This window comes from Hippopotamus amphibius, chromosome 4 (assembly GCF_030028045.1).
Source record: "Hippopotamus amphibius kiboko isolate mHipAmp2 chromosome 4, mHipAmp2.hap2, whole genome shotgun sequence".
Classification (NCBI taxonomy): domain Eukaryota; kingdom Metazoa; phylum Chordata; class Mammalia; order Artiodactyla; family Hippopotamidae; genus Hippopotamus; species Hippopotamus amphibius.
The window spans coordinates 77,624,123-77,641,562 of NC_080189.1; the positions used below are offsets into that span (position 1 = coordinate 77,624,123).

The 17,440-nt window shown below is 48.2% G+C and overlaps 1 protein-coding gene across 12 annotated transcripts in view; it reads right to left on the reverse strand.

Annotated features, from left to right (window-relative positions):
* Positions 1-17,440, reverse strand: part of CCM2 (CCM2 scaffold protein) — a 56,678-nt gene that overhangs the window by 3,905 nt on the left and 35,333 nt on the right. For 11 of the 12 annotated variants that reach the window (XM_057732379.1, XM_057732376.1, XM_057732377.1 and 8 more), the window contains 4 exons: positions 7,679-7,762; positions 6,908-7,091; positions 2,458-2,594; positions 1,443-1,578 (listed from right to left, as the gene is read on the reverse strand). In XM_057732379.1, coding sequence (XP_057588362.1) covers positions 1,443-1,578; positions 2,458-2,594; positions 6,908-7,091; positions 7,679-7,762 — 541 coding nt within the window. The remainder of the gene's footprint in view (positions 1-1,442; positions 1,579-2,457; positions 2,595-6,907; positions 7,092-7,678; positions 7,763-17,440) is intronic. The other variant, XM_057732375.1, reaches the window with a different exon arrangement.

Genomic DNA, 17,440 nt, shown 5'->3' on the forward strand with positions numbered 1-17,440 from the left:
GGAAGCTGGAAAAGGCAGGAAACAGCTTCTCCCCGGAGCCTCAGAAGGAAGGCCGCCAGCCTGCACCCTGATTTGAGCCAGTGAGCCCCACAGTAGACTTGGATCTACAGAACTGTGAGAGGTTGAGTCTGTGTGGCTTGAGCTGCTCAGTCATGGGGACCTGTCACAACAGCAGGAGAGACCCAGCAAAGAAGACCCTGAGGCGGAAAGCAGCAGAGGACAGCATGTCTGAGAACGTGTGCACGTGGGGAGTGTGCGTGCATGAAGGGATTGTGTGTGCTGCGTGGCATGTGTGCATGACATGCGTGTGCGATGCGTGTGATGTATGTGATGGGTGCATGTGCCCACATGGTATGAGTGCGTGTGCGCGCCTGGACCCCAGGAGAGACCTGAAGGGAGGAGGCACAAAGGACGCCCATGCAGACAGGAGGCCGGCAGAGAGGAGCCACGCGGGAAGGCCCTGATGGGGAACATCCTGTGTTTACTGCGTGAAAACGCTTTCAACCAGACACTTACGAGTTGTGTACTTTTTAGTAAAAAAGGTTATTAAAAAAAAGACCCTATTGGGAATTTTAATGCACAGGAGCCAAAGCAAGCACACTAACGCAGAATGTTTAAACACAGCTCAATAAACCACCCGCCACCCACTGGGGACGCCACCTGGCCTCTGGGCCTCAACCTCTCCACCTTGCCGGGCTGGCTCTGCAGGTCTGCGAGCGGCTGCAGCACAAACAGTGAGACAAGGAAGAAGCGAGAGAACCAGCCTTCCTCAAAGAGCCCCCTCAGCTCCGTAAACACACCAAGGGTTCTGCGCTCTCTCCAATATCTTTCTTTCTGCTTGCCTGACAGACAGAAGCTATGGATCCTCCCTAAACTGTATATTTGAAAAGTACACACTCTTGGTGTTTAGAAGATTGAGCTTAAGTGAGCTACACATAAAGGAAGCATCTTGTGCACACTCACGGATTCCCGAAAACGCTCCCCAGATGCCCAGGTGGAGGCAGCGGCTCTGAGCGCTGGTCCCACTGCACTGCCTCCGAGCTCCTTGCTCCTCCTGCCACGGTCCCCCACCCTGCCCCCTCCCCCCAACCCCCACACCCACTCTCAGCAACGGCACTGGGGGCCCCCCCAGCCCTCTACGTTTGGTAAAGTGACTTTAGCCACAAGCGGTTCCAGAAAAAGTGTTCACAGCCCCCAAGTTATGCAGGAAGCCACCAGGTGGCCTAAAAGAGGGAGTGGGGGGAACACGTCTGCCTTGACTAAACCTGCAGATTAATGTGAACAGTGACATCTGGGAACAAAAGGCATCGGCTCAAACCGCCGAGGACGGTGGCCACAGTGTCACCGCACAAAGAGGCCGCCCAGGTGTTGTCCTGGAGGAGTTCATGGCAGCGCCCTGGTGGGAAGGGGAGGTGGGGCCGCCCGCCCTCTTGCTCACGTACCACTGTGAAGGGACAGGTGGTGGGTGGGTGTCGAGGCCCCATCAAATATGGCTCTGTCCAGGAAGTCGATGGTGGACTCCGTGTACACGATCTGGAAGACTTGGCCAAGCAGGGAGCACAGCTCTTCCGCGGCGACCTGCCAACGGAGGACAAGGCTGAGGCTTCCTGGGCAGCTTCCCAGGCATCTGACACCTCAGATGCAGAACAAACACCTGGACTGAGGACCCGCTGCCTCCCACTGCCCGATGGGGCCGCAAGGACACCAGCACGCGCCCAGGACCCGCAGGAGCGTCAGCTGCCAGCCTTCCTCCTCCACTGCCCTTCCAGCCAGCACCGTGTCACCCCTCCTGTCCCAGCCTCAGAAGAGGGGCAGGGAGGGAACGGCACCCGTGCCAGGTCACACGGACAGCATTCCCGACACTGCACAACTGCTTCACGTGAGTGCTGTCACCACAGTCCCATTGGGGACGGCTCTGCCCCGGGACATGGGGCAACGTCTGGAGGAGCTTCCCGTGCGGACAGGCCAGGGAGGTGGCCTCACGAGGAAGAGCTACCCAGCTGGAAGATGGGCAGAGCTGGGGAGGAGGGATGCTGATCAGAGGCTGCCTAAGGCAGGGCATCCCTGCTCTGGTTTTACAGATGTGAGAACTAAACACAAGGGAATCAGAGGGCTCCCCGAGACTGGCAGCTCTTGGGTGGCTTAAGCAGGGACCCCAAGCCCTAACTCGCCCCTCCCAAGAATCCTCCCCAAGGGCACAGCTTGGGGTGCAGACCACAGCCCCCAACAGTGTGGAGGAAGGAGGGATGAGGCCCACCAAGAGGAGAATGAACCAGCAGGGAGGCACCAGAATGGGACTCAGTGGGACTCTGGGTGGGACCTGGGTCAGGCGGTGGGTGGGGCTGGGGCTGGTATGGGTGGAGCCTGGGCAAGCCTGGAGGTGGGGCTCAGCCAGGATACGGGTGGCACGGGCAGGCTGCGGACAGGGCCTGGGTCCCAGCTGCCCACCCCGCTCACCTTGCTCTCCGCAGCCAGGATGACCAGGCAGCACGCCTCCACAGGCCCCACTCCACTCTCCGACAAGGAGCCTGCGGTGAGGCCTCTGGAACTTTCTGCACACAAACTCTGGCTGGGGGAGATGCCAGGGTCCTGGGCTGGGAAGTCAACAGCATGGCAGGTTAGGGCAGGTGTGGGGAGCCCAACAGCAGGCTCTAGGCAGTTCCTACCTGACTCAGGTGGGAACAGGCCGAGGCACACTGCCCCCCCAACCTTCCCTTCACAAGAGCGCCCTCCCATCCTCATACTCCCCCGCCACTGCCCACTGAGAACCATTACCTCACATGACCTTCTAGCATCTTTGCCAAAGACTGCGAATATCTTAGGCGGAGATATGAAACTGGCAATATCCAGCTGCTTTTAATCTACACAAAAGAAGGCATTCACAGCGTTCTAGTGACAGGGTTACCACACAGTCCTGACAGGAGACGGGGAAACTGAGGCACAGGTGGCAAAGCGCCAGGCCCGAGGGTGCGTTAGGGGCAGAGGCCAGGTCAGGATCTAGATGTGAGAGCCCCCGCCTGTGCTCCTAACACTACACACCACCTCCTCACACGAGGTCTTGTGGGATGTGAGGGGGAATTCCTGAGGTGGCAAGGGGGGGCCCGCGGCCCGGGGAAGCTTCTGCAGGAACAGGGCTCCAGGCACATCCACGCTGACACACCTGGGAGCAGGAAGTGAAGGTGAAGGCTCAAGCTCCCTTGGTGCCGAGGTATCTCAAGGACAAGCCCACCCCAGGAGGGAGACCCCCCCAAAGCTCAGACATGGCTGAGAGACGGGAACCTGGCCAGGAACAGCCTGCCTTAGGGTAGGTGGGCCTGCAAAGACCAGGGCTCTATAGGGCAGGGCTGGTGGCACCCTGTGTGGAGGCTGAGCCCCACGAATCCTACAGTTACGCCCTGACTGCACCGTCCCACACGGCCATGGGCCAGAGGTACTGAGCCGCGCCCGAAGTGGAAACTACCCACAAGGTCTCAGGACAAAGAAGACTGTGTGATCGCTCACTAGCGACTGTTACCCTGACCACGCTGACATGATGTTTTGGATATAAAGAGCTAAACAAAATACATCAGTAATGCTGATTTCACAAGTTCCATTTTATTTTTATAGAACATTTTTAGTTGCTTTGTGGCTCACACCCGTGGCTGCTCTCAAGGAAGCAGGCGTGTGGCTCCAAAGCCACGCACAGCAAGCCCACTTTCAATCCCCCAGCAGCATCCATCCACGGCCCCCCCGAGCTCTGCCTGCCACATGGAACCTCCTGTAGCCAGACCTGACCCCGACCCCTGACCCCGCATTGTCCCAAATGCCAGCACAGCCTGGGCCGAAGGAGGCATACAGACAGGCCCGTGTGTAGTAGGCACTTAATAAGCGTTAGCTACCACTGCCGGCGCCTGTGCTGAGGACGGCAACGTGCACCATCTCACACACAGAGTGCCTGAGGTGCACAGGAACTGTGAGAGATGAGGAGGCCCTGGTCTGGAGGCTTCCCTTCAGGGACATCTGCCAGAACGAGGAGGCCGCTCCGAGACATGGAGTTCATTCTCTTCCTTTAACTTGAAAGCTCTCAAAGCCCTGGGTCCAGGTTTTCATCTCTTTTCGGAAAGTTTCTCCTATGGAGCTCATTTTCTCTCTTACCAGGACTTCCCTGGTGGTCCAGTGGTTAAGAATCTGCCTTCCTTATAAAAAACTACAAACAGAACTACCATATGATCCAGTAATCCCACTCCTGGGCATATACCCAAAGAAAACCATAATCCCAAAAGAAACATGTACCATAAAGTTTATTGCAGCACTATTTACAATAGCCAGGACATGGAAGCAACCGAAATGCCCATCAACAAATGAATGGATAAAGATGTGGCATATATATATACAATGGAATATTACTCAGCTATAAAAAGGGATGAGATGGAGCGCTATGTGATGAGGTGGATAGACCTAGAGTCTGTCAATACAGAGTGAAGTAAGTCAGAAAGAGAAAGACAAAATATTCTATGCTAACTCACATATATGGAATCTAAAAATGGTACTGATGAACTCAGTGACAAGAACAAGGACGCAGATGCAGAGAATGGACTGGAGAACTCGAGGTTTGGGGGGGCGGGGGGTGAAGGGGAAGCTGAGACGAAGCGAGAGAGTAGCACAGACATATATATACTACCAACTGTAAAACAGATAGCCAGTGGGAAGTTGTTGTATAACAAAGGGAGTTCAACTCGAGGATGGAAGATGCCTTAGAGGACTGGGACGGGGAGGGTGGGGGGGACTCGAGGGAGGGTGCGGGGGAAGTCGAGGGAGGGAGGGAATACGGGGATATGTGTATAAAAACAGATGATTGAACTTGGTGTACCCCCAAAAAAATAAGTAAATAAAATTAATAAAAAAAAAAAAAAAGAAAAGAATCCGCCTTCCAATGCAGGGGACACGAGTTTGATCTCTGGTCAGGGAACTAAGATCCCACGTGCCATGGGGCAACTACTGAGCCCGGGCGCCACAACTAGAGAGAAGCCCATGTGCCGCAACAAAAGATCTTGCATGCCTCAACTAAGACCCACAACAGAGCCAAAAATAAATAAATATTAAAAAAAAAAAAAAGAAAGAAAATCGGTTACCCATTTTCCTAGTAATTTGTTCTATGATTAACACTGAGAAATGTCCTGGACATAAGAAACCCAGGGGCCAGCTCCCCTCCCACCAGCCCAAATGCCTGCAGGCCCCTGGCCAGAAGTGGTCTCCTCATTGCTTGGTCCCAAGGGAGGCCCCAGACCTTGGGCCTCCAGCGGGGACGGTCCCCGGGCAGGGGACGGCACTCACCACGGCCCCGGGCAACCCTGGTGGAAGCAGTTACAAAGCCGGTTCCTCAACTAGCCAGCCACCACCCACCAAGCTGGTGACCTCCATCGAGTCACCCACCCTATCTGCTCTCAGTTAGTCCACCAGTAAAGGTGGAAGCAAACAGAATCCTCCTTACAGGTTTACTGTGGAGATTAAACGAGATCACTCATGTCACATGCTCTCTACTAGTTTGAGCCACATTAAACTGTCATTTTTGTAGATTCCAATGGTTAAATGTTGGCAGCTTCATGTTGTTCACCCTAAAATGATGCCTGTCATTAAGGAGCAGCTGCTCACTGAACACAAGGAAGGGAAATGAGGAACAAGCAGAGCACAGAGGAGACCTCGCTCAAAAGTGCAGTATGACAGAGCAGGGGTGTGTGTGACCGTGTGTACGTGAGCGCGTGTGCGAATGAGAGTGAGTGTGTAGGACCTGAGTGTGTGAGGGCATGTGTATGTGCACGGGTGTTACGAGTGCGTGTGGTGAGTGTGCGTGGTGTGTGTAACTGTGTGTGTGTGTTGGGGGCACACTAAGCCACAGCCATACAAAGCAGAGGAGCTATAATAACCCCGGCAGCCACCTTCACAGACACTGCAGTTACCCGTCCGGGTGGGCCAACAGCATCCCAGATTCACTGGCCCTTGAATCTGAACTTCCTTGCAGGTGAAGGAGTCAGCAATGAGAATGTTTATCAGGGCCCTGGCTCTTAAAAAACCCTCAGATCCCCATGAACTACCGACCTCAAGCAGAAATACAACTCTCCCTCCACACTGCCTGAAGCCCAGTGTGTGGCCCAGGCCAAGCCGGCTGGCCGCCCTCACACCCCGCCTCCGGCCCTTTAGCAATGAACGGCTCCGGGGCTCAACCCAGCTGCCGCTGGTGCCTAAAGGAGCCCGGGACAGTGCTGCCACGACAACCTGAGAACCTGCCCCCCGGGAAGGGCACGGCATGCGTGAAACCGTGATTCCTCCCCTCGTTTCTCATTATGCCAGGGCAGAGGCTCTGGACCCTGCCAGGCAGCCTGTCCGGGAGCCCCGAGTAAGGCAGTGCTGCGCCCTCATCACCAGGCGAGGGGAGCGGGCTGGGCGAGGGGAGCTGACAGCTGGTTTAAGGTCCTCTCCGATCCCCCTACAAGGACATGCTCAGAACATCTCGCAGACTGAGAGCTCCTTGCTGGTCTGGTGTCATCTCTGCACCCCCAGCAGTGGGAGGACTGCGTGGCCAGAGGCGGGGCCCAAATGCTGGCTGGGCTGAGCTGAGGCCCTACCCTCCACCTGCGGAGCCGCCTTCGCCCGGGGTTCTGCCACGCCTGGGTACCAGAGGCCACTCCAGCATCCCGGACGGGGCTGCGCCGAGCGACAGTGGCTGAGCTGGGTGGCCGCTCCTCACAGCCTCCTGGGTCACTGCCTTTCTCTGGACGGAGGACTGGCTCTCAGGCACAGAGGGCGGCAGTGGCTGACCTACCACTGCAGAAGCTGTCTCCGAGCTCCATGACACCCACAGGCTCACTCCTAGGACAGAGGCGTGGGTCACTTCTGCCAAGGACGCTCCTGACCCTGCCCCCATCCATACCTGTCTTCAGGACCACCAGATGTGAGGCGTCATCCCGCACGTAGGACACGGCGGCGATGTCGTGGACAGGGACCCTGAGGATGGTGTCCTCCCCGTCCCTCCACGCCAGCCTGACGTTGTAGGCAGACAGGCTGATCACTGCGTCATGCTGCTGGGTCAGCTGTGCGGGCAGCTGGCGGGCTCTCTGGAAGCAAGCACAGGCATGAGAAACATGGGGCCCCAGCCACAGGCTGCCCGGGCACGCGCAGCCCACACTGCCGACGCTGACGGATGGACACAGCCCTGCCCCCTCCAGAGCAGCCACGCTTGCTCCCGGGGCACGGCTGTGCTCAAGCCACATACGGGGTTCTTCTGGAACCACCTTTAGGTTCAGACCTGTGGCGTGTGGTTTGCATACCATGAAAACGCGAATTTTGAAAACAGCCCCAAACCGCGAAGAGCGAGTCTGGAGAACAGAGTTAATGTTCAGCCTGAGGAACAGTCTTTATGGCCAAAGGCCAGGTGCGTCCTTAACGTGATGGGACTGGGTCATCCCTCACGACCAGTGAAGGCCCAGGGTCAGAGGGCCAAGAGCCGGCGTCAGAGATCAAGGGTCAGAGGTCAGGACAGGAAGTGGAGCAGGCTGAGGAGCAGAGGTCAGGGTTAAGAGGTGGAGGAGGCTGAGGGTCAGAGGTTGGGTTGAGGAGGTAGAACAGGCTGAGGGTCAGACGTCAGGGCTGGGAGGTGGAGCAGGCTGAGGGTAGGAGGACGGAGTCAGGCAGATGGGGTTACCTTTGCATTGTCTATAAAATGCAGGATTTCGGTCCTACTGGAGGGATTCAGGTATCCTGGTATGGATGTTAACTGGCCTACGTACTGAAAGAAAGTGGAGAGAGAAAGTGCCATGAGACAAGGAGGGTGAGCCAGCGCCATCACGGGCCGCAGACCCCACGAGAGCCTCACGTGTCGCCCCCACCGGGCCCCCGGCTGCAGCCCCGACCCGCAGCGGGGGCCTCCTTGAGGCAGCGAGCTCCAAATTTCTAGCAAAACCTCTACCGGCTGAGGAGAACACTCCCACACTCCCCACCACAGTGCATCAATGCTGTCATCAAAGTCCTGCAAAAGACACCTCAAAACTAGAGGTTTTGCTGGAATCTGGATCCTAAAAGGACAGACAAGAGAACTCCTTGGTGGAGTAGTGGTTAGGACGCCGGGCTTCCACTGCAGGGAACCCCAGTTCCATCCCTGGTCGGGGAGCTAAGATCGCACAGGGCACATGGTGTGGCCAAAAAATAAAAATAAAAAATAAATAAAAGGACAGACAAGGATGGCTTGTGTTTCCGGGTCATGGTTGGAAACTGAAAACAATGGTTCTGCATGACCCGCTAAAAGTAAACGTGTTAAGTCACAAAGCACCAGGCCGCAGCATGATGGGCACAGAGAAATGAGGGGCCATGGGGCCACGAAGCACTTGGCTCACAGACCTCAACAACAAGGGCCTCGAGTGCGGTGCGGACGCAGCGCTGTGTCAGCTGTGCTCACGTCACATCTCCACTAATGAACATAGTTTTTGAAAGTGTTTTAATGGGTTACTGATTTCTCTTACAGTCGACATTTCTCATCATCTCACAAACTCTAATGTTCAAGGTCGTTGTTAACAGAGTGACAATGAACTTTCCATCTCTGGTTTGACGTGGTCGCTCCTATGCTCAGAAGAAAAGAGCTGAACAAACTGAAAAATCAACACGTCTTCTCAGATCCATCAGAGAACAAGGTCACAGGGCCAACTGCCACCCCCCAAACTGGAGAAAGCAACAGGGAACAGAGAACCACAGCCCCCGGGGGAGAAGCCACAGGAGCTGGCCTGGCAGGCGCACTGGAAGGGGACTGAGCAAGGGCTGGACGTGGGCACAGACAAGCTCGAGACAAAACTCTGGGGGCCAGTCATATGGGCCCCATGCTTATGTGACTTCTGCCTCCAGGAAGCCCCCCAGGCTCTCAGGGTGAAGACTAGAGGAAAATCCCCTCCAACTTCTGGCAAGCAGTGGGAGGTGGGAGAGTGGAGGGGGAGAAACCACTTCAAATTATGACCAGAACTCTGTTATCCTCAACAAGGACCTTTCCTTAAAGAAAACTATTATATCAGGGCCTGACCCACCTGGGGGAAGGTAAACACCCAACTCCAGCCCCCGAGCAGTTCTGTCCTTCCTAAACAAGCAGTGAGAAGTGCATATGACGTCACAGCCCAGGGGCACAGGCTCACTGGATGACAGAGACCTACTAATCAGAGAACTAGAGCGCTCCCTCCCCAGCACCCCCACCATATCCACGGGCAACAGCAGATGACACATATCAGACCCTATTTAACGGCACCTCAGCTGCAGCAAACAGTAAACACAGACTAATCCCTGGCCAGACAGATACACAGCCTCACACGGAAGGCCTCCGTACCTCAGCTCCTTTTACCTGAATCACCACACCCTGCTTTCAACGAAAAAATACAAGGCATGCTAAAAGGCAAAAAACACTGAACAGACAGGGTGCGCAACAGAACCAGACTCAGATATGGCAGAGATTTTGGAATTATCAGACCAAGAACTCAAAACAACCATGATTAATATGCTAAGGGCTCTAACAAAGTGACCCTCACGCAAGAACTGATCGGCAATGTACGCAAAGAAATGGAAATTCTAAGAAAAGAAAAATCAATGGGAAATGTTAAAAACCAAAAACATTACAGCAGAAATGAAGAATGCTCTCGATACGTTCATCAGTAGATGGACAGAGCCAAGGGAAAAATCAATGAGCTTGGAGATATATCAGTAAAAACTCCCAAAACAGAAAAGGAAATATAATAGAAAAAGGAAAAAAACAAAAGGAACAGAATATCCCAAAACAGAAAATTACAAAAGGTATATAACAAATGTGTAGCGGGACTACCAGAAAAAGAAGCAGAGAAAGAACCACAAGAAATACGTGAAGCAATAATGGCTGAGAATTTCCTCTGTGTAAGACACCAAACCACAGACCCAGGAAGCTCAGAGGACATCAAGCAGGATAAACAGCAAAACAAAAAGCAAAACCAAAAAACTACACCTAGGCATATCATATTCACACTGCAAAAAAATCAAAGACAAAGAGAAAATCTTGAAGTAAGCCACAGGAAAACAGCAAATAGCACCTCAGCTATAGAGAAGCCGGGACAGTGACGATATCAAACTGCTCTTCAGAAACCATGTGAGCAAGATGAGAATGAAACACTCAAAATGTTGAATGAAAAACCCACCAACTGTCCTTTAAAAGCGAAGGAGAAATAAAGATTTTCTCAAATAAAAATTGGGGGATTTCATGATTACCTGGCAGGAAATGTTAAGAGAACCTATTCAGAGAGAAGGAAAATAATTTGGTCAGAAATTGGTCTATATCAAGGAAAAAATGTAAGAAAAGAAATAAATGAAGGAAAATAATATCTTCTACTTTTCTTATTGTAATTGATCTAACAGATAACAGTTTGTTCAAAACAAAAATAGCAAGATGTACTGGGTGATTAATTTGGTTATAAGGTATCTGCACTACCTGTGAAGCAATGTAGTGTTATTTGAAAATGGGTTTAGATTAGTTTTAAATGTAAAATGCAAACTAAAAATATTTATAAAGAAGTATAATTGATATGCTAAGAAAGGAGAAACAATGGAACTAGAAAAATGCTCAAATAAAACCAGATAAAGCAGAAAAAGAGTAGAAAACAAAGCAAAGAACAAGAGCAACAAACAGAAAACAATTACAGGGCTTCCTAGGTGGCCTAGTGGTTAAGAATCCGCCTGCCATTGCAGGGGATATGGGTTTGATCCCTGCTCCAGGAAGATCTCACATGCTGCAGAACAACTAAGCCCGTGCGCCACAACTACTGAGCCTGTGCTTTAAAGCCCGTGAGCCACAACTATTGAGCCCACATACCTATAGCCCGTGCTCTGCAACAAGAGAAGCCATGGCCATGAGGAGCCTGTGCACCACAGAGTAGCCTCCGCTCGGTGCAACTAGAGAAAGCCCGTGTGCAGCAACAAAGACCCAACACAGCCAATAAATTAATTAATTAATTTAAAAAAGAAAACAATTACAAATATGGTAACTATTAATCCAACTATATCAATAATCACTTTAAATGTGAACAGTCTGAATATACCAATTAAAAGACAAAAAAGGATAAAAAATTCAAGACACAACTATCTGTTGTCTACAAGAAACCCACTTTAAAGAGGGGTATTACATAATAAAAATGGGGTCATTTCTTTATGACATAACCATTGTTAATGTGTATGTACCTAATAACAGAGCTTCAAAAACACATGAGGCAAACTGATAGAATTACTGGCAGAAACAGATGAATCCGCTATTACAACTGAAGGCTTCAACACCCCCTCTCAGAAATGGACAGCCCGAGCAGGCAGAAAATGATTAAGGACAAACTCAACACCCTCCATCAACTGGATACAACTGACATCAACAGACTACTTCACCCAACAACAGCATTCAACAGAACATACATTTTTCTCAAGCTCACATGAACATTCACCAAGATACAGCACATTCTGGGCCATAAAACACACCTTAACAAATTTAAAAGAATAGAAACCATACAATGTATGTTCTCAGGTCCCAATGGAATTCCTTTTTTTTTTGGGGGGGGGGGGGGTGCACCATGCAGCTTGTAGAATCTTAGTTCCCTGACCAGGGATTGAACCCATGCCTCCTGCAGTGAAAGCGCAGAGTCCTAACCACTGGACCACCAGTGGAATTCCTTGAAAGACAATTTACCAAAATTCACATAAGGAGAAATGGATAATGTGAATAGGCATATGAGCTATTAAAGAAATTGAATCAATAATAACTTTCTAAAACAGAAAGTATCAGGCCCAGACAGATTCACTGGTTAATTCTACTCAACATTTAATGAAGAAATTATACCAATTCTCTATAATCTCTTCCAGAAAATGAAAACAGAAAACACTTCCTAACCCATTTTATGGGGCAGCATTACCTTAGTATCAAAACCAAAGATACTATAAGAAAGGGAAGACCAATATTTCTCATAAACAAAGATACAAAAATCCTCAACAAAATATTAGCAAATCAAATCCAACAACGTATGAGAAGAATTATACACCAAAAGCAAGTGGGATTTATCCCAGGTATGCAAAGTTGATTCTACATTCAAAAATCATTTAATGTGATCCACCACATTAATAGACTAAAGAAGAAAAATCATATGATATCAATGGATGTAGAAGCAGCATCTGACAACATCTAATATTTATAACAAAAACTTTCAGCAAACTAGAAATAAAGGGGAACTTCCTCAACTTGATAAAGAAAGTACAAAAAACCTACAGCTAACATCAACACTTAATGGTAAGAAGTTTTAAGACTGCCTAAGACCAGGAACAAGGAAAGGATGTCCCCTCTCACCACTGCTTTTCAATACTGTATTGGAAGTCCTAGATAATGCAATAAGACAAGAAAAGGAAATAAAGGCACAGATTGGGAGGGAAGAAATCAAACTGTCTTTGTTTGCAGATGCCTCCTCTGACTGGGGAACAAAGCCGGCAGATCACTCTGGGGATTATCATTTGCAAGCAAGGTAAACACAGAGGCCTGAGTCAGTTCACCTGCTGCTGTGCCAGGCAACCACCTGCCCACACAGAGAAGAAAACTGGCACAGAGAGGAGAGGAACTGGCAGAAGCTCATACAGGGCACAGTGGCAGATACAGGCTGAGTCTAGGCATAGTCAGATGAGCATCCTAAACTTTAGAAAAGCTGCTTTCAAAAGCTGTTCAATGTGTGCTGGGTAGCTCCAAAGGGAAATGCATACTCATTCTGAAAAGTTTTAGATTTTACCCTTTCTAAGGTGGGGGTAACTAAACTGTGTAATAGTTCTGCCACTCTCTACAGAGCTGAGAATCCACCCCTCTGACAGAACAGTTTAGAAATAAACAAACAGCACATCTAATTACTGGCTCATACTTAGCTTGTTATAAATGAACATTCCAGAATGTTTTCACAGATGTGTAGCCAGCAGAGGCCTTTACATCCTCTTCTTATGTGCTCATGTAAACCAAATGTAGACCCTTGCTTAAATTTATCAATATCACCTGTCATCTACTCTTACACTTCCTGATTTCAAAACTTACTACAAAGCTACAATAACCAAAAGTGTAGTACTGCATAAAGACAGACATTCAGAGCAATGAAACAGAATACAGAGCTCAGAAATAAACCTTCACAGACAGTGTCAGTTGATTTTTGACAAGGGTGCCAAGACCATTCAATCGAGAAAGGACAATCTTTTCAACAAATGGACTGGGAAAACAAGATTCCACACACAAAAGAATAAAGTTGGACCCTTACCTAACACCATATACTAAAATTAACTCAAATGAATCAAACACCTAAATTTAAGACCTAAAACTGTAAGACTCTTAGAAGAAAACATAGAGAAAAAGTTTCATGACACTGGATGTGGCAATTATTTATTGGATAAGATACCAAAAGCACAGGCAATAACAAAAGGTGGAAGCAACTCAATGCTTGACGGAAGAATTGGATAAACAAAATGTGTTATAAACAATGGGATATTATTCATCGTTAAAAAGGAAGGAAGTTCTGACACATTCTACAACATGGATAAACCCGGGCACAAAAGGGCAAATACTATATGATTCCACTTATATGAGGTACCCAGTCAAATTCATAGAGACAGAAAGTAGAATGGTGGCTGCCAGAGGCTGGGGGGAAACAGAAATGGGGTTATTTAATACGTACAGTACAGCAAGGTGAAAACAATTCTGGAGATGAATGGCGGTAATGGTTGCACAGTGATATGAATGTTAAAACCATCAAACTGTACACTTAAAAATGGTTAAGATGGTAAATTTTGTTATGTGTATTTTAACATAATTTTTAAAACTTTTAATGTGGGAAAAAAGGCACAAGCAATAAGAGAAAAAAAACGACAAACTGGACTTCAAACAAAAATTTTTTTACATCAGACATAATCAATAGAGTGCAAAGACAATCTACCCAATGGGAGAAAGTATTTGCAATCATATATCTGACAAGAAGTTAATACCCAGAATAAAAAATTCCTATAACTCCACAACAAAAAGCCAAACAACCTGATTTAAAAACACACAAAGGACTTAAATAGTTCTTCAAAGAAGATATAAAGATGGTCAATAAGCAGATGAAAAGATTCTCAATATCATTAGCAGTTAGGGAAATGCAAGTCAAAACCAAAATGAGATACTACTTCACACCCATGTGGACAGCTACTATCAAAACAGAAAATAATGTGTTGGTGAGGACATGGAGAAACTGGAACCCTTGTGCACTGTTGGTGGGAATGTAAAATGGTACAGCCACTATGGAAAAGATTATGGTCATTCCCTAAGAAATAAAATATAGAATTACCATATGATCCAGCAATTTCATTTCTGGATATATATGCAAAAAAACTGCAAGCAGACAATAAAACTCTTAGAAGAAAACATAGGACAAAAGCTTCATGATATTGGATTTGGCAATGATTTCTTGGATATGAAACCAAAGGCACAGGCAACAAAGTGAAAAATAGACAAACTGGAGTTCAACAAGATTTTTAAATTTCGTTCCTTACGAGACACTATCCACAGAGTAAAATAGCAAACCACAGAATGGGAGAAAATATTTGCAAATCATATATCTGATAATAGATTAATATCTAGAATAAAGAGAGAATTCCTAAAACTCAACAACAAAAAATACCTGATACCACAATGGGCAAAAGACTTGAATAGACTTTCTCTAAAGAAGATACACAAATGTCCAATAAGCACATGAAAAGATGCTTGAGATCACTAATCATTAGAGAAATACAATCAAAACTACGAGATATCACCTCACACTCATTCGGATGGCTAGTAAAAAAAAAAAAAAACAAATAAAAAACATGCGTGCTAGCAAGGATGTGGAGATACTGGAATGCCTGTGCACTGTTGGTGGGAGTATAAAATGGTGCAGCTGCTATGGAAAACAGTATGGAGCTTCCTCAAAAAATTAAACATAGAACTACATATGACCCAGCAATTCTACTTCTGAGTGTATATTTATACCCAAAAGAACTGAAAGCAAGGTCTCAAAGAGTTTTGTATGCCCATGTTCATAGCAGCATTATTCTCAATAGTCAAAAGTTGGAAACAACCCAATGCCCACTGATAGATGAATGATAAATAATATGTGGTGTATATACATACATACACACATATATATATGCAATAGTATTTAGCATTAAAAAAAAGAGAATTCTGACACATGCTACAACATGGATGAAACTTGAGTACATTATGCTAAGTGAAATGAAAACCAATCACAAAAGACAAATACTGTATGATTCCACGTATATGAGGTCCCTAAAATAGTCAAATTTATAGAGACAGAAAGTAGAATGGTGGTTGCCAGGGGCTGAGGGAGGAGGGAATAGGGAGTTATTATTTAATGGGAAGGGTTTCAGTTTGGGAAAATGAAAAAGTTCTGGAAATGGATGGTGGTGATGGCTGTACAACTATGTAAACGTACTTAATACCACTGAAATGTACACTTAAACACGGTTAATTTTATGTTATGCATATTTTGTCACAATAAAAAAAATTTTATTGTAGCTTTACTCAATAATTGCATTTGCTAGAAATTTTCTGAATCATTATCAGTATTATACTGTATATTAGCTATCACTTCTAGATTTGTATCTGAAAATTATTAATTTTGTTCAAATTCAAATAGTAATAAAAAAAAACTAAGTTGGGGTCACATAAAAGTGCCCTGGTATTATGTCTGCGGGGCTGTACAAGGATTGCCCTGCCTCCACGTGGCCTGGAGGACACAATGTCACCACCACTGTCTCTCCTTTTTCAAAGTGTCACCACACTTCAAATTCAGGCTCACAGATCGCCAAAAAGGATTCTATCTTCTTCACAGAGATAAGTCCTCACTCATTTGAGATTTGTTTCACTGTAAAATGTGTATTAGTAAAACAAATTTTATCAAAAAGGAAAATTGCAGCTCTCATCCCCGCTACAACTCCAGATGGGACAAAGTGTGCCTCCTGGACAGTTCTTACTACAAAGGCCTTCCCCACCGTCCTGAGTGGTCCCCTGCCCAGTCCTGACCAAGGCACAGTGCCTCCTACAGCAATGTCACCTGCTGTGAGGTGACATGTGCGGGATGCTGTGCCGATTAACTGATCACAGAATATCAAGGACAGAGCTACAGAGGGATGAATGTGATGGAACAACAGAGACCAAGGGGACATCTGACTAGCAGTCACATCAGCTCAATCAGCCCTGGTATCAACAGCCAGACCATCTTGGGCACCTGCTAACCCCACTGCTGTTCCTGCTGTCCTTACAGACACTGCAGCCAGCACAGGAGCATGCTGGTGAGCTCACCACTTCAGCTCTAAACAGCAGAAAGTATTTCCAAAAATAATTGCTGATGATACAAGAGAAGTCCATTTTTATACAGAACCTAAGTCAGCCTCCCCATAGCGCATCCCCCTATTTGGCCTTGATCAACAAGTTTCCCAAGGCAGAGCATGGGTCCTGGTGGAAGGGTGGGACTCTGAGACTTGGGATAGGGACACCTAGGTAGATGCACTTGAGAACCTCCATCTCAGGCTTCCTAGGTGGCGCAGTGGTTAAGAATTTGCCTGCCAATGCAGAGGACATGGATTCAATCCCTGCTCCAGGAAGATCCCACATGCCACGGAGCAACTAAGCCCGTGTGCCAAATAAATAAATAAATAAAGTAAAAAAAAAAAAAAAAAAAAGAACCTCAATCTCATATTCTTTTCAACACTCTGGGCCTGCAGAAGTGGCCCAACCCCACTTGTTAGAAGCCACAGGACACACGGACACACGGACGGACACACACACACACACACACACCCCTTACTTGAAAACAACAGAGGCCTGGCTGGGATGGGCACCTTTTGTGACAATGCTCTTCTCCTCAGGGTCTGCCCCTCTGCCCCTCCCAGCCATAAGACTTGTTCCTGGTGTCAAATCTCAATGTAGCATGATTGGGACCTGCTGGTCCTACTAAAGGGAGGAGACTGAATACGGATGGAGCAGCAGGTGCTGGGTGGAGGGGATGGAACCCCAGCTGGATGAGCGTGTCTATGGGACTCTGCGCTTAACCCTGGTCAGGGGCCCGGACATGGCTCTCATGCGCTGCTAGTACAGCTTAGAAGCTCATCAAATGCAAGGCCTGTATTAAACTCAGTGGAGACTGCAGAACTGCAGAGCAAACTGTGGATAAAGTTTCCAAAAGATGCAGAGAGGTGGGCCCCCTGGACACGGTCTATCGTGTGAGACACGGAACCCCAGGCATGACTGCCCCTGCTCCCTGGGAGGGCTGTGAAGACACCCCACTCTCAAGGATGAGCCGGAACAAATGGGCTGGCAGAGGCGCTGGCACCACCGAGCAGCTCTGTGGTGGTTGCTCTCCGAGGGAGAGCTAAT